Here is a 19,544-nt window from a genome sequence, read left to right as displayed (position 1 = left end):
CCTCAAATGAGACTTAGTTTATAAGCATGATCAATTTAAAATTTTAAAATAGTTTATCCATTCTGTAAGTAGCGAGTTACTCGCTGTTGAAATAAACAATTTCATTAATTAGAAAAAAAATATTAGTATTAAAATTTCACACACCTTCCTCCCACATCTTATGGGAATATCCAAGTGGTACAACAAAAAAAGTACATATTATATAGTGGACTGCCCTTAACCCTTTATATTTCTCTGATTTTGATTAAAATTCAAAGTTTCATTTGTTTTAAACTAATGTGACAGCCACTCTGAAAAACCATCTGTAGGTTATGGGTCAAAGCTGCAGTGGTGTGGTTGCCATGGCGATGTATTTTAAAAAGTAATAAAAGATCATACCTTATATTAACAGTGGCTACTACATTTCAGGGTTGAATTTATTTTTAGAGAATGATAAATTAAAAATTAGAAATACTTTGATTTTTAACTATGACAAACAGGTCTATTTAAACATTTGCCAAAGTATTTATTTACTAACAACTTAAAATTTATTTAAAATTTACAAAAAACCTTTAAAAAATGATAATCTGCATTACAGCAAGATTATACTTTTGAATAATTGTTAAGATACATAGTATACATTATGTGGTCGTTGTGGCACAAACATGATAAACAAATTTATGAATGTTCAGTATGCCTTTAATGAGTAATTTATGTAGGCCATATATATGCTAAAGATGTTGGCTATGATTAAAACAAATTTCCAAATAAATCTTATATGTCTCTCATTTACTCATTACTTGCTCGTTAAATTTAAGTTAAATAATCGTTTATAATGCTGCCAATTTTTCATAGGATTACCGTCTTACAAATTTGCTCGATCTACACTATCAAACTAGTTTGACAAAAAAAGTGTGATGTGCCCATATATGGACATGATGATGTCATATTACTACTATATTTGGGAATATCACTACCAAATTTGGGCACATTACACTTTTTTTGTTGAACTACTTTGATAGTGTAGACAGAGCTTTACAAATTGGCGTCTATTCTCATTTTAAATTATTGTGGTTCGTTTACAGGCAATCAAGACGTGATTACGTACTCGATCTCATCAGGTGATCCAAATTCTTATTTCACCATCAATCCGTCAACTGGAGAGATAACCGTGAATACATTACTGGATTTTGAAAGTGATGAGAGAGTCACGCTTCTAGTGAAAGCATCAAGCGGAAGCCCTCCCTCTTATGACGAAAGCTTTGTCCTTATTACGATAGAAGATGTGAATGATTACACGCCACGATTTGCGAGTAACACCGTACAAATTTCGTTATCGGAATCAACCCCTGTTGACTCGTTCTTTTTCTACGCTTCAGCGAACGATATTGAAAAGGGGTCAAATGGAGAAGTACGCTATCAACTCACATTAAACCCAGAGAATACATTCTTCATATCAGAACAATCAGGTGGAATTAAACTAACAAAATCGTTGGACTATAACGTCCGTGTGTCATACGTGTTGACAATATTAGCTTACGATTTAGGAACGCCGTCACTAAGTTCCGAATTGTCGCTTGAGGTTACAGTCATCGACATGAACGATAACGGTCCACGATTCGATATTTCTCCGTACAATGTTGACATCTCCGAAGACATTGCCATAAGCCAGCCGTTTCTACAAATCATGGCGACTGATATCGATCGCGGCAGTAATGCTAGAATCACGTACACCATCCGTGCAAGTGACGACGCCGCTTATTTCAGTATTTTTCCTGATACCGGGTATCTATACACGACAAGCCTGCTAGATCGAGAATTAAAAGCTGAATACGAGCTGCAAGTTATTGCAACTGATAATGGAGTGCCCCCTCAAAACGCAACCGCTATAGTGTACATCCATGTCACGGATGTTAATGATAATGCGCCAATTATTGAGGGTGAAAGCTTTTATTTTGATGTCACAGAAAACATGGACACGAATACTGTAGTGGGTCAAATCAACGCAGAGGACCGAGACGAGGGCGACAATGCCCAATTGGTTTATAGTTTACTGCAAACTCAAAAGTTTCAAATCGATTCTAATGGTAAATATTCTTAATTTTACTCTTTTTTCCCGTACATAATAATGTTTACACAATTCTATGTATTGTATAATATACACATATGGAATTACCTGTCTAATAATTTCATTCTGTATTACAGTTCTGTAATACAGTGTATGTATATATCACATGTTAATGTTAAGGCTTAGGTTAGGCTTATGGCCTATGATAAAAGCATCACATGTGATATGTAACACTGTATTAAGCTCTAGCTACACTAGTTTGACAAAAAAAATGTGATGTACCCAAATATGGTAGTGATATGACCAAATATGGTAGTGATATGATTCTCATCGTGTCAATATATGGTCACATCACATTTTCTTGTCACATAAAGTTTGATAGTGTAGACAGGGCTTTATAGAATTTGTTTTCATGATACTGGACACATTATAGATACAGTACCAAGAATCAGCTAAAAAATGTTAAAATGTTATCATTTTAGCCTAAAATTAATACTTATTATTACTACAGGTGTTATAACCACAACTAAAGTGTTGGATCGTGAAACAACTTCAAATTACGAGTTTACAGTCGTCGTCACAGATAGAGGTGAAACACCGTTATCGTCAGAAGCAGTCGTCCATGTAACAGTCAACGATGTTAACGATAACGCACCATCTTTCTTGAATACCATGACTTACACTGCAGAAGTGCTGGAAGGCCTTGATGCGGGCGCGCTGGTATTACGTGTACTCGCGTCCGATCCTGATAAAGGTTCCAACGGCGCAGTTACTTATTCCCTGATTTCTGGTACACGTTAGTATTCATTTTGATACATTTCATCCCCTTTCGTTGCCATCTTCGACTTCTGTGTGCTGTGCCTGTCATTTCAGTGGCATTTTCCTCGAATCATAAATTGATTAAACTGTTTAAACAGTTTAACTCCCAAGACAAGCTTTTCTAATTTACTAAATCAAATAGGAGCATACAGAAAAAGTCTGTGTTTTTAGACATTAATTTATAATGCTAGTTATTATACTAACTGTAGATACTAGGATATTCCCCTCCCACTAATCTGGAAAAACAATGCAAAATATAGAACATTAGGTTACTTAAGCTCTCACTTACAATTTGTAGGTTTGTGGATCCAGCAATGTTAAAATGGAATACATTTTATATATTTCCTCAATTTTTATTTTATTATAGTTACTTTTCTTATTAATTAAATTGCAGTATAATTTATTATTTTGCAAACTTCTGAACGTCCATGAACTCTGCTACAAGAGTTTGAATGTGGGTTTTCGTTTTTCAGCGTCTAACAGTCGACACTCCCATGCCTTATTTACACTCAATTTATTGCCTCTTGTAATGATACCTGATACTTTTATTAGACTTCCCATTCATAGTAAAACGAAAATCTAACTTTAGAAAACAAAACATGTAACCGTATTTTAAATATAGGACCAGACCTTGAAACTGTTTAAACACTGATTTTTGCATTTTCTTGCTGGGGTAAAAAGTTTAAATAAAAACTAAGATGTTAAAAAGAGAACTCCAATCTTAGGTTGTAGTTTGTGCACTTATGTTATGTATTTTATGCTAAATAATTGACTTATAGTTTTTACGGTACACTTGAGTAATGAACAAAAAACTGCAAAGAATCTTCTCTGTGAATAAAACTAATTTCTTGATGGTTTTTATCAAAGGAGACAAAGTTAGTCATAATCTATGGAAATGTATGAATTCCAATGTTGAGATTAAATGTCCGTAATTCACCGGGAAGCACTAACAGCATGTCTAGTCCTCAGATTATACCTAGCCGATTTCTATAACCAAGGCTACTATTTGTTCATTATTCATTAGAGTATTATTCAAACTGTGTGCTATTGTTTCTATGTTGTTTTAAGTTACCTATTAAGCCACCTCTCATAATACCTAATGAAGGCCAGTAGTTGTTTTCTTTTTATTGTTATCTCATCTGAAACACCAGGTTCAATAGATGGGTCAACTAATCCTCACCACACAAGCCCCAAGCAGACTAACTTTTATAAACCGTTTAAAGGCTCATTTAGTGATAATTCCTAAATAAAAAGTCTAATTTTTCAACCATTAGTAACTATTATTTAGTTAAAGATGTATTGTCACCCAAAACATGAAAACTGAAGATTAATTAAATCAGAATGTGAATTGGTTATTTTGTAGTTTTAATAAAGTTAATCACTTCCGTAGAAAAAAAAAAGAGTTTTCACTTAAAAATTACAAAATAAATAGTTATATTCAACCAAAAACCCATTGGCTGGCAGCCAATTCGACTATTATTTAAATTACAGTTGTTTCAGGTATAATAAATTTGTTTTTCAGTCTAATTTTTTGTCAAAGTTACTACAACTATGTGACACAAAAATGGCATATATAAAAAAAATCAGAATTATTTTTTCAGGTGAACAATTCATCTTTACTTTATAATATAACGTTTAAATATAGGAGGAGTAATTTCTTCGATACGCTTAATAATAATAATAATAATAATACGCTTATAAGTAATCCCCACTTTTGGGGATAACTCAAACCGTTTCCTGTATACTTATTCACATATTCATTTGATAATGGTTTTCTAGACATGTTGTCCATCAGTTTTGTATGTGAGGGTGATTAATTAAATCCAGCGTCTATAAACAATAGGTTAAGATTAGAATGTGGCACCAGTATTCTTTAGGAGTCATTACTGCTAATGAGCGACACAATGTGTTTTAATGAACAACAGAGTTTCAGCAGATATGATTTGTTCAAATGTGGGTGAACATTTTTGTGGTCAGTTTTGAAACTACTGTAATTGTCATTGTGGTCAATTATAACACATTACATTAATTCTCATTGGTTGAAAACATTTTCATGTAAAATGATACATATTGTGTTGGTAGGTTAATCCACTATGTATTATTTCTCCATTCTCACCCTACTCCAGTAATATTTGCCAAATTTTATATAAAGCTCTGTCCACACTATCAAACTAGTTTGACAAAAAAGTGTGATGTGCCCAAATATGGTATTGGTATGACATCATCATGTCCATATATGGGCACATCACCTTTTTTGTCACATTATGTTTGATAGTGTAGACAGAGCATTAGAGAAACTGAAGTCAACTGTCACAACTGTTGATTAGTATGTTAAATTTTAATTTGAATTATTTAAGGTGTGGCAGTAAAATTGCTTAATTTAAATATACATGTGGCCAAACTTTTAATTAGAGTATTTGATTGGATTTCAGGAAATAGCCTGTTTAGCATCAACCCAACTACAGGTGAGGTAACAACCACACAGGTTCTGGACAGAGAAACTGCCGCACAACACATGATATCAATACTTGCACAAGATGGCGGTACACCACCAATGGAATCTACCATTATGGTGCAGGTACAAGTGAAAGATGTCAATGATAACCCACCCCTTGTGGAGAATGAAACGATCACGTTGACTGTGATGGAGAACATACAACCAGGAACAGAACTTGGACGTATACGGGCTAGCGATGTTGATGGTACGCACAAAGTTACTTACTACATAGTTGCTGGCAACGATTATGGAATCTTCTCTATCAATCGAACTAGTGGAAGTATTATCAATGTGAAAGTATTAGACTTTGAGTTCATGGCACATCATCATCTGACCATCGAGGTGTTGGATGACCAAATTCAACCACAAAGCACAACAGCTTATGCCAATATCAACGTTCTCGATGAGAATGATAATCCACCGGTGTTTTCTTCAAACCCAATCGTTTTTGGTATCGAGGAAAATATCGCAATTGGAACAGTTGTGTGGACTTTCTCCGCTACTGACGCAGATTCAGCTGAGAACGGTATGATACGTTACGCCATTGAGACGGATCAGGTTCCATTCACAATTACTGAGAACGGAGATCTGGTAACCATCTCTGTGATTGATCGAGAAGCTTATCAGCAGTCTAGGATGACTCTGGTGGTAGTGGCAGAAGATCAGCCAATGAATCCAGATGATCGTTTGATGTCTTCTGTAACTGTCCAGATCATCATTGAAGATAAGAATGATAACTCGCCTTCGTTCACGTCAAGGACTCAAACGTACGCTATGGAAGATGAACCGGTTGGCTATCCTGTCATCCATGTCGTGGCTGTTGATGATGATCTCGCTGAGAGTGGACGGGTTGTCTATCAGATTAACAGTGGTAACGAAGATGGAAAGTTCTTGTTAGATGCTATTTCAGGTAAATTTACTTTATTCATAACCCTATTTCTCATTGTAATATTATTACAAGTATCTATGTCTGAAAATATTAATGAAGAAAAGAGATAGTGACATGACAACAACTTTATTCATCATATTGTAAAAATTTAATTTTTTAACCGTTTTTTATTCTTAACATTTGTCTTTCTGCCTGTTGTTTTCGTGTTCTTGTTGATGTTGTTTCTGTGTTTTTTTAAATATATATTTATATTGTGTCTTTAAGGCATCCTGTTATTGGCTGTTGGATATAAATGTGAAATAAAATAAATAAAAGATAGATAAACATTTTCTTTCCTTAAAAATACCTTAAGATAAATGTAAAACACTAAATGAATAAACGGTGATTACACAATTTGCATATTGCAGGTGTTTTATCAGTCGCTGAGCCTCTTGACCGTGAACACAAACATGCCTACAGTTTGATTATAACGGCTACAGACAATGGCCTGCCTCAGCTTAGCAGTACGCAAAACCTTACCGTGTACGTGGAGGATGTAAATGACATGCCGCCTCACTTTGAGCCAACGTCGTACAGCATGAACGTTTCAGAAAACATGTCGCCGGGCACTGTCATTGGTCAAGTGACCGCTACTGATGGTGACACAGGTAATTAGAAAATTAAATTGTGTTTTTTTACTTTTTTTCCCCTGTAATATACCAGAAAGAGTGTTATATAAATTAATGCACTACCTTATTTCTATGTAATAATCAATCTTATTTAATACTGCAAATTGTATGTTTTAAAAAAAGACATACAGGTAGATAAATTAAGTATAGAAAAATACAAGTGTGTAAAGATAAAATAAAAATTAAAATTTAATAAAATAATAATTAAAAAAAACTAGATTTGAACTCGTCACTACGGACGAGTTAGGTTATCCGCAGCGCAAACGCCACGTGCACGTCATACGTTAGAATATTGCGCGCAGAAAAACGATTATGCCATTGAAAAAATGTTAGTGCGCTCTCTATTTTGTGTCACGTCAAAGTATATACGGTATACACTATTGTATACGTACTACATACAGTGCAGAATAGGTGAAAATAAGGGACCCAAGTTATTGACGCTTTTGGACATGATGACGTCATCACAATTTAAAAAATGGTAGATTATGCGAAAGATAATTGATTGGCCTAGACAATATAACAAAATGGGTGGAAATGGAATACGGATAAGTGGAGATGCGCTCTATTAAATGTGATGAGCTATGCGAAAGAGACAAAAATCTTATATTTTATATTCGAGTGGCCATACGATGACGTCACAATGTCCAGTTAGCCATATCGATGCATGATTTGATATCTAAAACTCATCTACTTCCAGAATCTGAAATTTTAAAAATGTTCACTACGTAGTTTAGAATCTATGACTTTTTAAAGAAAGGCATAATTTTCACGAATTTTTGAACTTTTTCATAAAAAACGAGCGGAAATTTTTAAATTCTACGTGCTCGTATGACGTGATTTTAAGTCCAAATTGTTTGAAAGTTGGTAAATTTACTAGAAAAGGCTGGAAAAACAAAAATCAAACAAAAAAAAGATGTTTTTGCGCTACGTGCGCACGCGCACGTAAAAAAATTGCGCACGGCTGGGAATTTGTGAAATGCTCAAAATTACATGAAACGCGTGGAAAATTGATTAGAAGTTGATTTTTCGCATTTTGAAATTTTAAACGCGCGTGCGCGCGTAACTTTCTGCGCAACCTGCCATTTTTAATCCATAGAAAGTTTGCGCTTGATATGACTTAAATTTTCACCAAGTTTCAATACAAAATTACTTTTAGTTTTTATTCTATGATCAATCATTAAAATTCATAAAAGTGCGCGTAACTTACGCTGCGCAACTCGGACGGGACCGAAAACCTTATTACGACATCTTCAGATAGAGGTCAATCTTCTGATAAAGTTATACAATGTTATGTTGAGAATTTTTAGAGATACACGCGCAACAAAATTCTGGGAAAGAAAGAAGAATAAGAAAGAAAAAAAAAAAAAAAAAAAAAGATCCTGACAATAACAAGGGGTTATCCGCCAAGTGCGGATAACCAATTAAAATTTTAAAATTTCCTCAATTGTTCTTGTTGTTTTCTACTTGATATTTCCATGTGCTGTCCAACATTACGTACATTATGGATGGTTTTTTTTTGTAGGTGAAAACGGTAGACTGACTTATGAAATACCCAATGGTATTGCTGATAATATGTTTACAGTGAATGCAGAGACAGGGGAAGTAAAAACAACATCACAATTGGACAGAGAGACAAAGGAGACCTACATTGTAACAGGTAAGAATGAATGTATATTCAATTATCTCCGAAAAAGAATGGGAAATGGGATAATTTGCTAAAACTTTGAAAAAAGACATCTAATGCTCATAAAAGTAATAATCATGAGCTAGGCTGTCATAAGTCAGAAACTATAATGAACAACAGTTTCCAATCAATTATCTTATATTACGTGTTGATATTTAAACATGTTATTCTTTCTTTAGTGTATGTTCGGGACAATGCTTTCCCAGCCCGGTATGACCTTGCTTCTGTGCTCGTCAACGTTGTGGATGAAAATGACCATGCACCCATGTTCGGCGTTGACACGTACCACCTTGACATCCCCGAGAACCAGCCTAGTGCAGTGGTACATACGGTGGCAGCTACAGATAACGATGGGGGCATCAATGGTGCTCTAGAGTATTCTATCATTGGTAAGTGAAAGTTTGTTTATAAGAAAAACTATTGATGGTTTTATTGGGAAGAGAATAATAATGTAATTGCACCGAAGGAGTAACTTTAATCTCTTTACACATAATATAAATGCGGGAATAACCTGCGACTTGCAGCCTACTGGGCTGAATTACGCACAGGTGTGGACAACACATACCACAACTTTCTACTCTCTTAAGGGTCCCTTGCTGTCGAGTGCTGCCACCAAACGGTGCCCGTTTGTCTGTCCACAACAACAGGTGCTGGACCAGCACACGGGGTTGCCCCCCCCCCCCCACTCTTCCAAACGATATACTGGGTTCTTTAAATTAACACAAGCCATATTTGTATACTGAACCTCTAGTTTTAAATCTTTATTGAAGAAGACTTGTTCTACCACCAGCACAATGGTCGAGGAGTGACTTGAACCTGTGCCGATTGTATAATCCACATACTGTTAAATTAAAATTTTATTTCATACCTAGATGGAAATACTAACAGTATGTTCAGTATCAACCCAGTAACAGGACAACTTTCCACTACCGGAGCTCTAGACCGTGAAACGACAAGTCAGTACTCATTGTCAATTCAAGCAAGTGATGGCGCTGTACCGCCGATGACGGCTACCATGGTCATAAATGTAACTGTCGGAGATCAAAACGATAACGACCCAGTGTTTGTATCCCCATTTTACTCTGAATCGCTTCCGGAAGACACACCAGTTGATACGATTGTAGATACAGTTAGAGCATTGGATGCAGACGCTGGCGATAATGCAGCTATTCAGTATTCGCTGGATAATAGTACACGTGGACTTTTTAGGATTGATCCTGATACAGGAGTTATCCGTACATCTGGGTAAGTTGAAATATCTCCGATATTACTGTACATTTTTTGGGGAATATATAACTTAATACACATACTTAAAGATGTATTGTCCCCCTGAAAAATTATTTTTTGTTGTTGAATATGTAATTTTAGTCACATAATAGGAGGTATCCTCTTTGACCAAAAATTGGATCTAAAAACAATTTATTTAACTGAAAAAAATGTAATTTAAAGCAAAAAAATGGTAAAATTTGCTGCCATTCAATAATTTTTTGGTTGAATTTAACCATTTATTATGTTATTTTGTAAGTGAAAACATTTTTTTTTTCGTTTTTTTTCAATGCAAGTGATTAACTTTATTAAAACTACAAAATAACCTATTCAAAGTCTGATTTAATAATCTTCATTTTTCATGTTTTTGGGGGACAATACATCTTTAAGTTTGGATTTAATCTACACCAATTTAAAGTTATTTTACCAATACTGTATACAAAATGAAACTTAATATTTGTTGTTCCTAGGACATTTGATTTTGAAATTCGTGGCAGTTACATATTCGAGGTGAAAGCCACAGATGGCGGTCCATATGGGCCAAGAACGGAGAAGGTTCAAGTAACCGTGGATATCACAGACGTGAATGACAATGCACCGATATTCGAGACAGAACCTATCCTAGCAAACATGACGCAAGATGCTATGCAGAATACATATGTTACTACTGTTAGTGCTGAAGATAAGGATTCTGGTGACAATGGACTAATCAAATTCAGGTATGACAGATACATAGATGTTTTATAATAGACTAGAAAGTTAATCATGTGACAGCAAAGATACATAGATGTATTATAAAACTAGAGGATCAACTTGTGATATGAAGAGAGCAGAAACTCCTCAAAATTGCCACAATAAAACATATTATGAAAGAGCCTCAGTTTTTTTTAATACAGTACAGTTTTTATCAAATTATCGATATTTTATTTAATTTAATTGAAACCAACAGCGATAAGTACTGCCACTAACAGGTTTGATACAAACAAAGCCAGGACTGTTTAAAGCACCTTGATTGGTCATATCATTGATCAATGGCTTCTATCGTCCAGTGCCCACCTTGACCAGAAAGGCATGGGCCAATACGTCTGAGGCAGATATAAATTGCAATGAATGTGAATAAAATACTACGAGTAATTATTGAAGAAAAAAATAATATTTCGTTTTCAGTATTGATGAGGAGAATATTCAGTATTTTACAATCGATGAACTCACTGGTGTGATAACCGTCAATAGTCAACTATCACCATCAGTTCCCTTGTATCGCTTTGAAGTTACTGCTACTGATCTGGGATCACCATCTCTCTCAAATAATGGTATGTTCCATTTTGTATATTTTTAAAAGCTATAAATGTTGACTGTGATAATAATAGTGATTATTAATTTGATTATGTAAAAAAAACATTATGTTTTTTCCTTTTACAGTTGTTGTTGAAGTGAGGGTTGGTAATGCCGCTATATCGTCCTTGAACTTTGACCTTCTGGAATACAATGCTAACCTCCCAGAGGATGCAAGGGTTGTCACACCGGTTGAAACCGTTCACGCCGAGCATTCAGACAAGGCAAACAACTCGCCTATCATGTACTCAATCATCCGAGGAAATGATGAAGGTGCATTTGCAATTGACGAAATGACAGGTATTAAGCTTTATTTAGTGTTGGTTTGGAATATATACCTTAAGGACAATACAGATCGAAAAGTCCCTAATTCCAAACTTTAATTCCTCATTTAAACACTTTTCTCCTCTTTTCTTAGGTGCCATAACAGTAGCTCAAGAGAACATTTTGGATTACGAGACTTCGACGTACGTGCAACTTCTTGTGCAAGCCAAATCCGAGTCTGGTGGGACAGTACCCGCTCAAGGTTACACAAAGGTCAACATTAATCTGCAAGATTCAAACGACAATATTCCAAGGTTTGGGCAGGAGCGATATGCTACAACCGTGTTTGAGGGCAGTTCTGAGAACTACTATGTTGTCAAGGTCATTATTGTATTACATTGTTTTTATCTCATTTGTAATTGTTGTTAAATACAGACAATTTATACACAGTAGAACCACTGCTTTGGGATACTCCTATTAGGGGACACTTTCAAGTGAAATGAAAGAGGGAAAATAGGTTTAAACATTAAAGCATACCTCTTTTCAGGGGACACCTCTATTAAAGGTACACTCTGTTGGGTCTTGAAGGTTAGCTAGTTAGTTGAATAGTTTATTTTTATACTGGGCGACCTCTTCAGTCAAAGACTGATCTCCCAGAGGGCCCAGTTTGTGATCAGTGGTTGTACTGTATATTATTTATATTTGTCCTGTTTTAATACTTGGTAAAATAGAATAGAAGTACAGTACTTGCTTTGTTCGTTTGTCAGCACGATGGCATCCACAATTGTTAAGTTATTGTCCTGAATGTTTGGGTGTTTTAACATAAATTTATTAAAATAGATATTATACTTACAGAATATGCCTATTTATTTTCAGGAAAATTGATATATTGGTCATGTCACAAAAGCTTATTATATTACAATCTGACTTGCCTGTATCTTCCATATGTGATATTAAATAGCACGCCCATTCTTTTAACATGAACCGAATATCAAGTAGTGAGCCCTCTCTCTCCGAATATAGTTTTCCTTGATATATTTTGCCAACTACTTCACTCAGTTTCTGAGTGATTTCATTAATTTGTTTTGTACTATTAGAAAAATGTAACAATGAACTATATATAATAATAACAATGTACATGTTATGAATTATTTAACTAATAGTAAATTAAATTTCTTTCTTTTAGGTCTCGGCAACCGATGATGACTCCGGTACAAATGCCCAGATAACGTATCGGTTCTCTAGCGCCAACAACGACGACCACTTCAATATTGATCCCCAGACTGGCATCATTACAACACGAGTTCGCTTAGATCGTGAGATCGTGGAACTATACAAACTCACCTTGGAAGCTGTGGATGGCGGGAATCCTCCGAACACAGGAAGTGCCACTATTAAGATTAGCATCAACGATAAGAACGATAATCCCCCAGTACTACCGGGAATCCCTCCAGTTTCAATCAATGAAGGTGATTAGTAATTACATTTCTATTTTCGCCATTCCGTACCAAGTACCTTATAACAAGTTCAACATTTCTGAATCGTAATCAACGTTGGATTAAACAGGCCCTGTAATGTTTTCCAGGCACTTAGCTGCTGCACTGTAGTGTACTTGGATAGATAACAGTGGCCGTATTCACTATTCACACTTTATGCTAAGGGAAACACTTAAATATTTATTGGGTTAAGTAAAATACTTAAGGGAAATATCTCACTTAAGTGTGATTGCTGAATACGGTCACAGACTCTTTAAATACAGTACCTTATACAGTAGTGTATTTGACTAATATGCAAAATTTGAGGATATTTAAAAAGAAGTATATTGTACCATACCAAGGTACATAAAAACATTGAACATTTTTTTTTTATGTAGGTGCAAAAGTTGGTACAGTTGTTTACAATGTTCAAGCGAACGATGCCGATAAAGATCCCACTCTGACCTATGACATCATAGAGGGCAACACAAACTCCGAGTTTCAAATCGATCGTTTCAGTGGCACGGTGACACTTAACGCTCCATTGGATCGTGAAGACAAACCGGAATACCAACTTACGATTACCGCGTTTGATGGCGTGGAAACAGCTAAGGGTGGAATGACTGTAATAATTTTGGATGAGAATGATAACGCACCAGAATTCAGTGAACAGTCCTATGAGGTAGCTAGCTTTTTTATATAGTTTATATAAGATTATAAAGCTCTGTCTACATTATCAAATTAATTTGATGAAAAAGGTGTGATGTGTCTAAATATGGTAGTGATATGACATCATCATGTCAATATATGGGCACATCACATAAGGTTTGATAGTGTAGACAGGGCTTAAAACTTTATAGGGAAATGAAATGTTTAGGCAACATATCCCATAGACAGCTTATTGCATCCTATATAGAATTCTAAAAGATCCTATAGGACATTTTTACAAGTTACGAATGAGATATTATTTTGTCCACAACAGGTGACTATACCTGAGCTGACACCTCCAGGCTATCCAATCAAGACAGTGAATGCAACAGATGTAGATGAAGGCACCAACGCACAGATAGAATACAGCATGGGTGTAGCACCAGTATTAGGCTTTTATATCGACCCTATTACAGGTAAATAAATGTCCGAATTAAAATAATGTCATATTCTATTTCATAGTTTAATTAATTATTCATTATTAATGTTTTCAATCTCAATAATGAATATGTATAATAGTTGCTATTTTTACTATTAAAGAGTGATCAAAGTAATGATCTGACAAAGAAAACATTTTATTATTTATTCAGGAACCATATTTACTAACCAAACTATCGACTACAACCCATCTCAACCAGTTATCCAGTTGGTGATCACCGCAAGAGATCATGGAGACCCCCCTCTATCTGCTGTCGTAGCAGTCAGAATTCAGGTTACCGATGTTAACAATAACTCACCAGATTTTGACACTCCTCTTTACGAAGAGTCCGTACCGGAAAATAGTCCGCACGGCTCGCACGTCCTCACTGTTCATGCGGAAGACAGAGACCCATCTCATGACAACAATAACATTTACTACAGTATTCTTTCTGGAAATGAAGAAAACGTGTTCCGTATTGATGGAAACAGCGGAGAAATAACTGTGAATGGTTTGTTAGATCGCGAACAGAAGAATCTGTACACATTGGTAATACTTGCGACAGACCGCGGCAGTCCACAACGGAACTCTACCGCCGAAGCTATAATTGAAATTACTGATGTCAACGATCATAGTCCAGTTTTTCAGTTTGACGCTTATTACGCTAACATCAGCGAAGCGGCTGCTGACGATACTCCCGTACTTACAGTTTCTGCCACGGATGCCGATCAAGACGGAGATGAAATGATACGCTTTGAAATTATATCCGGTAATGACAAAGATTTGTTTAAAATCGGTACACGATCAGGTGTGATATCGGTGAAAAGTGGGCTGGATCACGATAAAGGAACGCCGGAAGTGGTATTGTCGGTACAAGCGTTGGATGATAGTCACCCAGATCGGCGATCAAGTGAAGTCAACGTTGTTATCGATATTCTTGATGAGAACGATAACAAACCGTATTTCCCGTCGCTAATGTATATTGAAAGTTTGGAAGAGAACCAGCCAGTTGACACGCTGGTTTTTACAGCGAAAGCTTTGGATGAAGACACAGGAATTTATGGATCTTTGACATACTCGATACAAGGCGGTGACGGTCAAGACTTCTTTTCAATTAATAGTGACACGGGAGAGGTTCGAACACTTGCATCGTTTGATTACGAGACTACATCTATATATCGTATTCATATTTTAGCAACCGACTCCGGTGGTGAGAAAATCGGTGTACAGGCTCAAGTCGACATTACGAGCATAGATGAATACGAACCACAATTTTCCGAGTTAGAATATCAATTCAGCGTTCCCAGTGACGCGAAGCAGGGAACGTCTGTTGGTACTGTAAAAGCTACTGACGATGATAAAGGAAAAGATGGTGTTGTCCGTTATTCCTTTGAAAATATTGAGGAATATTACGTCATTAATGATACCACAGGAGTGATATCCGTCCGTAAAGATATGAGTGGGTCACGGAGAAGGCGTTCAACAAGGAAAAGACACGTACGGGAAGCTCCACAACAAGAGGCAATTCTTGTGAAAGCTAGCAGTGGTAGGAAGGATTCGTTAGAGGCTAGAGCAACCGTAACAGTGGTTGTAGACATTCCTTCTAGCGGAGGCAATACAGCTGCCGGTGATATTAGTCTTATTCTGGCCATCATTTTACCATTAATATTCATTGTGTTACTCATCTTAGTAATTCTTCTGATTCTTATGTGGAAACGTAAAAACGGACAACAGAAACCATCGAATGTTTATAGCCAAGGAAGATACTCACCGCCAGCGTACGACGCGAATACTTTTGATAGAGTTGATATGTCGCACGGTATTATGGCAAATGGCGCCTTACAAATCAGTCCTGCTGAAATACATCGTATTGGTAATCTATACGCTATGCGTGGTGCCAACAGCTCCATGGAAGTAGGCCACTTAACTCGAACCGATATTTCAGACCAATCAAATTCGGCGTCAAGTGGCCGAGGATCAACCACTGTGGAAGACGAAGAAATCCGAAAAATCAATGAAGGGTCAAAATCTGATCATTCATCAAATCAGCGTGGTACAGTTATCGATTCCGGAATTCAACACGATCACGAGGACTCCAGTTCCGTTTTGGACGATCATGACATACTACAAAATACTAAAGTTATGAATGGTTTCCTTAGTAGTAAGAGCGTTGAGAGTATGCACGTGTTTGGGGAGGAAGGCGGAGGAGAAGCAGGTGGTGGAGTCGATATCGGGAACATCATCTACGCTAAGCTGGACGAGGTTGGTGCTGAAGAAGACGATGCTGTCATGGACGGCACAAGGTCATTTGGGTTTGATGATCACGGACAACCTTCTATGGCAGGTTCCTTAAGCTCAATCGTGAACAGTGATGAAGAGTTTTCCGGTAGTTACAATTGGGATTACTTACTAGATTGGGGTCCACAGTTTCAGCCGTTAGCGCATGTCTTTGCAGAAATTGCCAAGCTCAAAGATGATAGTGTAGCAAGGAGGCAAATAGAGCAGCGTCCGCCTCAACAGAAATCAGCATTTCAACCGAAGCTCAAGACCCACCCACCACCGTTAATCACGTCAATTGCCCAGGGACCTTTTAAACCTGTTGTGCCTTTAGCTAGTAACACATCATCTCATACAAGAAACTCTTCGCCGAGATCTCCAATATCGCATGAAAATATATTTCAATCGTTAGCAGTATCGCCGGATCTGTCGCCATCATTGTCACCTCTTGCCCCCGGGTCACCGTCCATCTCGCCTCTCGTCACATCGACTGGACTGAGTTCAATGCAAACAAGTCGATGTACTTCTGGTCAAGGAACACCAGGCCGGATTATTAACCCATCACACTACTCAGTCAGGTTACCTCCATTAAATAGTGCGGATCAAAAAGAATTTCAGATATAGTCAACAAACGCCTTGTATTTGTACAAAATTGATAATTTTTATTTGGTAGACCTAATTTAAAAAACAAAATATGTGGAAACTTTTGTCCACGTCAAAGTTAGTTTAGCTGTCGGACAATTAAACTAAATATGTACAGTACTTTTTATAACCGAATTAATTTCACCCAAAATATATTTATGTAAATATTTGTCAGATATTTTAATAATTTTTTATATTGTAAAAGTTTCAACAAAATAATTTGGATACCTATTTATCAAGCATCATAAAGTTAAAAAAAATAAACTGTTTTCTGATAAAATTGAATAGATTTGCGCTTATCTTCCAACGTGGACATTTCTATAAAGAAATGTTGATTTGTGATTTTATACTAAATGTACTTAATTAAAAAAACGCGTACTTAAAAGTAATATACAATCCATATATATTTTGAATGAAATTACACCTTGTTAATTTATTATGTTTAATTGCCAGTTTATTAAAATTGACATTTATGATGTAATTTTAGTTATGTTATTATTATTACATAACACAACAAAATGTGCATATTGCTGGGATGCCTATGTCTTCATTATAATGTGATTTTTTAAATATGTATATTTATTTACCTACTACGACGGTATATGTATTTTGTGTGAAATGTTATTATCGAACCTTACAGCTTATTTTTCCAAAATGAAACGGATTTAGAGGTTTGAGGATAGTTGATTACTGCAGTAATGTAAATGGTTTACTGCGGTAATGTAATATGGATTACTGCAGTAGTGTAAAATGGTTTACTGCAGTAATGTAATATGAACTACTGCCAGTAGTGTTTTATGTATTAAATCGTGTTTAAAGTTTAGCCTTCGTAGATTTATGTTTTGTAAAGCTGCATTACCTAATCCCAAACGGACTTCCATCATAAAATGTTGGATTTTCCATCATCATCATGTACGATTCTATTCCATTGAATAATTCCATAGTATAATATGATTAACATTTTTCTTTTGTAAATAAACTTTTAAACTTTGTACAGCCATTTACATTTTGTAATATATATATTTTAATACGATAAGTACAATATCGTACTGAAAGCAAGCGATGTGTTCCGACAAATTTTATGAAGAAATGAATATATTCCTGTTTTAGAGTGCCTATGGTATTCCTGTATGTGAACATGTATGGAAAGCAAATTGGGCCAATTTATTAATTACGTTATACAGGACTGATTATTTATGAGTCACTGATGCGTGTTTTTACGCTCACGTTTATTGTGCCTTGAATTGCCATTTCGTATGGTGTTTAAAATAAAATATTTGTCCTATTGATTATCGAAAGGAAAGGGTGTAAATCTGAATATTGTACATCATGATACTATGTTTTATATTTAGAGTTTCTGATCTACAATAAATATACTTTTATTGAGCTAAGTAAATAAATTAGTGCTTGTTTTTATTTCTTTCACTTTCAGCTATTTAAGATTACTGTGTTTTTTTGTTGTTAACGTAAACGATCGCGCACATGATATTTCGCGTTACCGATGGTTCCCACTAGCGACGCAACGCCGCGACGTATCGACGCGAAGTACTGAATTGCGTAAACACAAGTGGAAACCGATGATACAACAGTGCCGCAAACATCGTCTCCCGGTCTCCCGGTGTGCTGATCTTGTAGGCGCTGCAGCACCACTGGCTGCCGCGGGTTCGTGGAGGGCCTAATCCGAATTTCCGCAGTTTGAGGACAAATATATATACCGTGATACCTTTATACCTTTTTTAACTACGTTATACAGGGTAGTAACCGCTAAAACTCTTCATTTGTTGGCCTAATGTATCCCACGCACAGCTTACAATCTAATTATATGTTATCGTGTTATCTACTGCAATTATTTGTGTTCTATACAATTTATACGAATAATAATAAAAGTTTAATTCTGCAAATCACCCCGTATTCGGTGTTGTAATGTACTGTAAACATATAGTCACAATGCACTGATATTATCTTCTTTACGGTTAGTCGCCAAAACTGTTAAGAATCAACCCTGTGACGTATGTAATTAGATTCCCAGGTACGTAATGAGTTCACGAATATTGTCCATTACCAATCATTCGTAAAGATATTCAATGTGTAACATAACTATAAATAATATAAATATTTAATTTTAGTGATGCCTTTTATGGATATTATTTCAAGCTTTTGCGAAATTTTTGAAACGATCGAAGAGAGATGTACACTAATTGGGATCAACCCATATTCAGAGGAAAGTCTTTTTAAACGGAACGTTGTGCTTGGTCCCCTGAAGCGGGGAGGTTTCGCATCCAGCCCAGTCCTCCCCTAAATTTGTAACATTTTAAAATTGTATTGTTTGTAGACTGTCTGTATTTATTTTCTTTTTTCTATGCGTATTTATTAGTTCAAGTAGGATACGTATGAAACGTCATTTGTACCAAAATATGTATGTCTTTCAGTACAGTACTAATAGATGACGTTTGTATTTGAGTTGTTACTCTGTTCTTGTACACGCGCCTACAAATATTTATCGCTGTTTTTAATATTTCAACAAGCTTTTTATATAACTAAAAGTAAGGTCAAAT

General features: G+C 35.8%; 1 protein-coding gene across 1 annotated transcript in view; it reads left to right on the top strand.

The window, feature by feature from the left end:
* LOC140048502 (protein dachsous-like) overlaps positions 1 to 19,517 on the top strand; it is a 67,569-nt gene extending 48,052 nt beyond the window's left edge. The window contains exons 5-19 of the mRNA XM_072093233.1: positions 1,065 to 2,066; positions 2,559 to 2,843; positions 5,299 to 6,273; positions 6,660 to 6,899; positions 8,443 to 8,577; positions 8,784 to 8,993; positions 9,477 to 9,849; positions 10,341 to 10,589; positions 11,038 to 11,183; positions 11,293 to 11,505; positions 11,624 to 11,850; positions 12,656 to 12,938; positions 13,343 to 13,626; positions 13,927 to 14,068; positions 14,243 to 19,517. Coding sequence (XP_071949334.1) covers positions 1,065 to 2,066; positions 2,559 to 2,843; positions 5,299 to 6,273; positions 6,660 to 6,899; positions 8,443 to 8,577; positions 8,784 to 8,993; positions 9,477 to 9,849; positions 10,341 to 10,589; positions 11,038 to 11,183; positions 11,293 to 11,505; positions 11,624 to 11,850; positions 12,656 to 12,938; positions 13,343 to 13,626; positions 13,927 to 14,068; positions 14,243 to 16,971 — 7,493 coding nt within the window. The 3' untranslated portion in view covers positions 16,972 to 19,517. The remainder of the gene's footprint in view (positions 1 to 1,064; positions 2,067 to 2,558; positions 2,844 to 5,298; positions 6,274 to 6,659; positions 6,900 to 8,442; positions 8,578 to 8,783; positions 8,994 to 9,476; positions 9,850 to 10,340; positions 10,590 to 11,037; positions 11,184 to 11,292; positions 11,506 to 11,623; positions 11,851 to 12,655; positions 12,939 to 13,342; positions 13,627 to 13,926; positions 14,069 to 14,242) is intronic.
* Positions 19,518 to 19,544: the final 27 nt, after the last annotated feature.

Source organism: Antedon mediterranea, chromosome 5 (assembly GCF_964355755.1).
Source record: "Antedon mediterranea chromosome 5, ecAntMedi1.1, whole genome shotgun sequence".
Taxonomy (NCBI): Eukaryota; Metazoa; Echinodermata; class Crinoidea; order Comatulida; family Antedonidae; genus Antedon; species Antedon mediterranea.
The sequence above is the reverse complement of the archived record's forward strand: the minus strand, read 5'-3'. Positions and strand labels throughout refer to the sequence as shown.